This window comes from Pinus tabuliformis, chromosome 8, assembly GCF_031772625.1.
Source record: "Pinus tabuliformis cultivar Carrire ecotype Pingquan chromosome 8, CPIR1, whole genome shotgun sequence".
NCBI lineage: Eukaryota > Viridiplantae > Streptophyta > Pinopsida > Pinales > Pinaceae > Pinus > Pinus tabuliformis.
The window spans coordinates 1,342,506,057-1,342,512,056 of record NC_142294.1 but is presented as its reverse complement, the minus strand read 5'-3'; the positions used below and the strand labels follow the sequence as shown (position 1 = coordinate 1,342,512,056).

Genomic DNA, 6,000 nt, shown 5'->3' with positions numbered 1-6,000 from the left:
ACGAACACAAAGACAAACAAAATAGAAGGTCTGAGTAGAATGGGAGAATCTCACGGTAGGGATTCGGGTGATCAACTCACCACCAATACTCTATTCGTCTATCTATAGCAGCCGTGCGCTTCCTTCTTTTCGTCTATTGTCATTCATCATTATCTCATTCGCCCTACCCTTTATAAACAACGACTCCAGTCTCTTCTCAGACACCACTCACTGATTTCGCTCTGTCTTTTTTCCTTCTATTTGTATTTGTGTTAGTCACTAACTAATTACTCTCTAGAGATCTCTCTCTGCATTGATATATAGTAATTTTTTGGCTTGGTAGTGCTTGCTGGGACTAAAATTAATCAGTGTTCATGGCCAACGTCCTGGAATTGGCACTAGTGCTCATCGTCATAGCGGCCGGGGGCAATAGAGGCATCAACATGGCTGGAGCTCAGTCACCGCCCTCTCCTATTTCTTCGTCGTCATCATGTGGGAGTTCTCTGGTGAATTTGGTAGCGTGCATGAGCTTCTTGCAGGCAGGAGCGAAAAATAATAAACCAACACCGGCCTGCTGCGCTGCCCTTGTTTCAGAAGTGGACACAAGCGCCGTCTGTGTCTGCCAGATGCTGACGACGACAAAGAGTCCCCTGGGGACTCCTATCAACAACATTCCCCAGGGGATTCCTATCAACCAATCTCGGGCTCTCACTCTGCCAGGCGCCTGCAAAATTTCTACTCCCACTCTCACCCAATGCATGTCAGCTGCTGGTAATATCTGATAGCTAATTATAATCGCTATTGCTTGCTTGATGACACCGGATTGTAAAATTCTCAGTGCTAATTCTAGTTTTGGTTTCTTCTTTCTGTCTTTGTGGAGCAGTAGGCGCAGGTGCTCCAGTTGCTACTCCCGGGATGTAAGGCTATTTTTTAATAATATTAATTTTATTAAACAAATTTTTTGGTAAAAATTACATGAGAGAATTTTTTGGCGGTTTAGAACCAACCAGTGAGGTTCATCATCAGAACTAGATGAAGAAGCAGACCATGGCAAAGGCTTAAATAGAGAGCAATGTAGAGAAATAATTTCAACTAAAAACTATAATTTCAAATATAGTGGTTACTTGAAATTATCTACATTGCTCTCTATTTAAGCTTTTGCCATGGTCTGCCTCTTCATGTAGTCCTGATAATAACTTGTTGATTCCAAACTTGTTGGCCAAAAACTTCTCCCATAGAATTTTTATGAAAATACTTTATTTAATTCATTAGAGATCACAAAAACTTAGATACAAAAATATTGATTTTATTTCTCTCTAGAAATGATACACAAACGTCATAGAACGACATTAACATGAAGCAATTTGCGTTTGTCTTGGACTCTAATTCTAACTCGGTGGAAGACGAAAATTAATTTGGTTTTTGGTTGGTGGTTTCAGTTGCTAGTCCTTTGCCTGCGACTTCTTCTCCAAGTCCAGCTCCTGCCCCGTCTGTTTATCGGTCAGCTCTTCCTCCAGCTACTACGTCTACTGGGGTATTCTCTCCCTCAGGAAGTCAGAAGGTGCCAACCGCCTCTAGTAATGCTGAGCAGATGATAAGATTCAGTATGAGCAGTATGTTGATTGTAGGGTTAATCAATTCTATTGCAGCAAGAATCTTTATGTAGAGGTGAAAACCATATGTCTGCCTTTCAATAATCTGTCTATATTCGGAGGCAGACTTCATGCAGCTTGAAAACTCTTCTGGCCTCTATGGCGCATGAGGCACTTCTTCTATTTCTAGTATTGTACACTACTGTTTCTTTTATCAATTCTTTACGCGCCCATGTTAGGATCAAATAAGATGGAGTATGAAGGAACGCTTTTGTAATCCGCTTGTGGACCGGATGGTTCCTCCATTCCATTATTTCATTTCAGAGAAGGATATCGCATTGAATTATCGACTTGTATCGCTATCTTCATCTTCTTTAATTTATTTAATTCAATGTTGTTGGGTATTTTAGATGGGGAAAATACCAAAAACCAAACATTCAAACACACAGAGGCAATGCTCTGTTTTTACTTTTCTCCAGGATCCTTTTGTGCACAGAAGACTTAAAAAATTCACTGAGAGACAGAGTATTTCAACACCATAAAAGATTTCTGAGAAATTACTGGGTTAACTGCTGTAAATCCCTTTTTACATTCACTGCAGTGAAAACAACTTACTGCTGTAATAAAAGTTTACATAAATTTACTGCTGTAAACAAAATTCACACAAACTTACAAAAAAAACTTCACCATTTTCTTTATGCACTGCTTGTGCAAAAACCACACATGGTTTTCTTACAACTCCAAAAATTACATCACCTGGTTCTTATCTTTTTACACACTGTTGTGTGTTCAATACATACCACACATGGTTTTCGCTGCACCACAGTTTCTTTTGATGGCCAACATATATCTAAAACATTACAGCCTATTGGTTTTTTTTACTGTCGCACGTTTCTCAAAATGGTCAACACTTAAAAAAAAATTACATACACATATCCCATACAAAATTTATGTAATAAGCATATACGCCCATACCCCCGATATATAAAAAAACATTAAAATTTAAACCCTTACCAATACTTCTACGGTAACAATTAATTCCATAATTATTTTACTGCGGTCAACCATGCTTTTTAATTTACTCCACGCAATAGCATTAATGTATGTTCGTATGCAGGTTTGGGCAATCAACGGACGAAAAGAGTGGAGCAGATCGAACGGCGAAAATGATATCGGAAGGCCAACAAGTGCTGAACATTAACCCCCGAGATTCTTACGTTGCGTTACGTCAGGGCTGAACCACGTGTCATCACCAAAATTTCTCGGGTTCAAACATCGGAAAAGTACCTTTGCCTGAAATCAACCCGAGAGCTTTCCGGCTGGTTGGCTTAACGTTTTCTGGCAGCTGCGTTGAAAGCGTACGGCAGCGTTGAAATTAGATTTCAACACTCCCCTTTAATTTCAACAGCTGGGCATTCGGTCATACCCAGACACTTTCTCAAAAATTCAAAGCTCTTCTGATCAAGTGGCTTTGTCAAGATGTCTGCTACCTGTTCTTGAGTCCTGCAATGTTCTAGGACAATTTCTCCATTGTTCACTAATTCTCTGATGTAGTGAAACCTTGTATCAATGTGTTTCGTTCTCTTATGAAACACTGAATTCTTTGACAATGCAATAGCTGAGCTATTGTCACAAAAGATCACTGTCGCTTTTGCCTGCTCTTGGCCTAAGTTTCTCAACATTCTTCTCATCCACACTGCCTGACAAGCTGCTGCTGTCGCTGCCACATATTCAGCCTCTGCTGTAGACAATGCTACAATGGACAGCATCTTAGAAGCCCATGAAATGGCTCCTGAACCCATATTAAAAACATAACCGGAAGTGCTCTTCCGATCATCTACACTTCCAGCCCAATCGCTATCTGTGTACCCAACCAAATCTGAATGTTCTGAGGCATGATATAAAATTCCAAACATTTTGGTGCCTTTGACATACCTCAAAATTCTCTTTGCTGCCTGCCAATGTGCCTCCTTTGGCCTCTCCATGAACCTGGAAATTAAACTAACAGCATACATTAAATCAGGCCTAGTTGCTGTTAAATACATAAGGCTGCCCACAATACTTTTATACAAGCTAGGATCAAAATCCTTGCTGCTGTCCTCTCTGCTGAGCTTTAATCCCATTACTGTGGGAGTGATGGCTGCCTTGCATTCTTCCATCTTAAATCTGCTCAAAATTTGATTTACATATCTTGCTTGAGATATAAAAATTCCTTTTTCATTTTGATCTACTTCTATGCCTAAGAAGTATCTCAAGAAACCCATGTCAGTCATTTCAAATTCATCCTTCATGACTGATTTAAAATTTTTAATGAGCTGATCATCATTACCTGTGAAAATCACATCATCAACATACAAAACAACAATTAAAATTTTACCATCTTTTTCCTTGATGTAGACTGTGGGTTCTCCTTCACATTTGTCAAATTCATTATCCAATAGATATGAATCTATCCTGCTGTACCATGCTCTTGGCGCTTGCTTCAGCCCATAAAGAGCTTTCTTCAATTTGCACACTTTGTGCTCTTCACCTTTCTTCTCATAACCGAGAGGCTGTTCAATGTACACCTCTTCTTTTAACACTCCATTTAGGAATGCTGACTTCACGTCCATTTGGTAGACTTTCCATTTGTTTTGTGCTGCTATGGACAGCACTGCTCTCACGGTTTCCATCCTTGCAACCGGTGCGAAAGTCTCCTCATAATCTCTCCCATACTGCTGCTTGTACCCTTTGACAACCAGCCTTGCCTTGTGCCTTTCAATCTTGCCTTCAGCATTGCTCTTGGTCTTATAGACCCATTTCACACCAATGACTTCTTTGCCTTTTGGTAACTCAACCAAATCCCATGTTTTGTTTCTCTCTATGGCATTCATCTCCTCATCCATAGCTTCTATCCATTTCCTATCTTTAATAGCTTCTTGAAAATGAATAGGATCATCAACATGACAATACAAGGCAAATAAGGAATTCATTCCTTCTTCATAAATTTCACTTAGATTTCTAAACTTCTTACCTCTTTCACTTGGTGTGCAAGTGCTTGAAGATGCACTTGAATTTCCTCCTTGTGGTGTGCTTGGAGAAGCACTCTCATTGATCCTCAATGGTGTCCCTTGCTGTCCTTGTGTTGGCGCTGCTGTTTGGGGATGCAGTTCAGCCACCTCCTCTTCATCTTCATCATGAGACAAACAGTTCTTGACATTCACCGTTTTCTCTATGCTTCCATCCCAAGCTTCCTCTTCAATGAATTGAACATCCCTGCTGACAAAGAACTTCTTGGTAGATGGAATGTACAGCCTGTAGGCTTTGGATTCATCACTGTATCCAATGAAGATGCATTTCTCCCCTTTGCTGTCCAACTTCCTCCTTAGCTGATCTGGTATGTGTGCATAGGCCACACATCCAAAAACTCTCATGTGGGTGACTCATTGCTTTCTCCCACTCCATGCCTCTTCTGGCACTTTGTTCATGACTGCTTTTGTAGGACACCTGTTCAATATATAAACTGCACAATGTACAGCTTCAGCCCAATACTCATTTGGCAAATGCTTTGCCTTCAACATGCTCCTTGCCATCTCCATGATGGTTTTGTTCTTCCTTTCAGCAACTCCATTTTGCTGTGGAGTGTACCTAGTTGTAAACTGTTTATGAATTCCATTTTCTCTACAAAATCTTAGGAATTCCTTGGAGATATATTCACCTCCTCTATCAGTTCTCAAAACTTTAATGTGCAGCCCGCTTTGGTTCTCCACAAGTGCTTTGAAATTTTGGAATTTCTCAAACACTTCACTTTTGTTTTTAAGGAAATATATCCAAGTCTTTCTTGTACAGTCATCAATGAATGTCAAGAAATATAGGCTGCCAGCTAATGATGGAGCTTGCATTGGTCCACACAAATCTGAGTGGATAATCTCTAAGGGTGTCTTTGCCCTTATGCTTTTCCCTGATGGAAAACTCTCTCTATGTTGTTTTCCCAAAATGCAGCCTTCACATAGGCTGTCCGGTTTCTCTATCAATGGTAATCCCTTTACCATTCCTTTTCTGCTCAATAAGTTTAGACCTCCAAAATTTAGATGCCCGAATCTCAAGTGCCATAACCAGTTCTCATCCTTTGGCACGCTTTGGAAGGCCTCTTGGGTGACTGCTGCCATTTCCCTTTTGTTCTTCATGTCTGCCCTGATCCGGAGAGGGAACATCCTGTTCCTTGTCATCTTCACTTCAGCAATGCATCTTTTGCTGGGTGGTATATCCATGATGGTGCACACATCATTTTCAAAGTAAACATTGTAACCCTTTTGGATAAGCTGTCCAACACTCAATAGGTTACATCTCATTCCGGGGACATAGTATACATCTGCTATGGTTTTCCTTTCTCCTTGTTTTGTAAATATTTTTACCTCCCCTTTTCCCATAACAGACACTTTACAATCAG

General features: G+C 40.3%; 1 protein-coding gene across 1 annotated transcript in view; it reads left to right on the top strand.

Moving 5' to 3' along the window:
- Positions 1-220: 220 nt before the first annotated feature.
- The window catches only part of LOC149240442 (non-specific lipid transfer protein GPI-anchored 2-like), an 82,685-nt gene continuing 76,905 nt past the window's right edge, over positions 221-6,000 (top strand). The window contains exon 1 of the mRNA XM_089367302.1: positions 221-750. Coding sequence (XP_089223428.1) covers positions 354-750 — 397 coding nt within the window. The 5' untranslated portion in view covers positions 221-353. The remainder of the gene's footprint in view (positions 751-6,000) is intronic.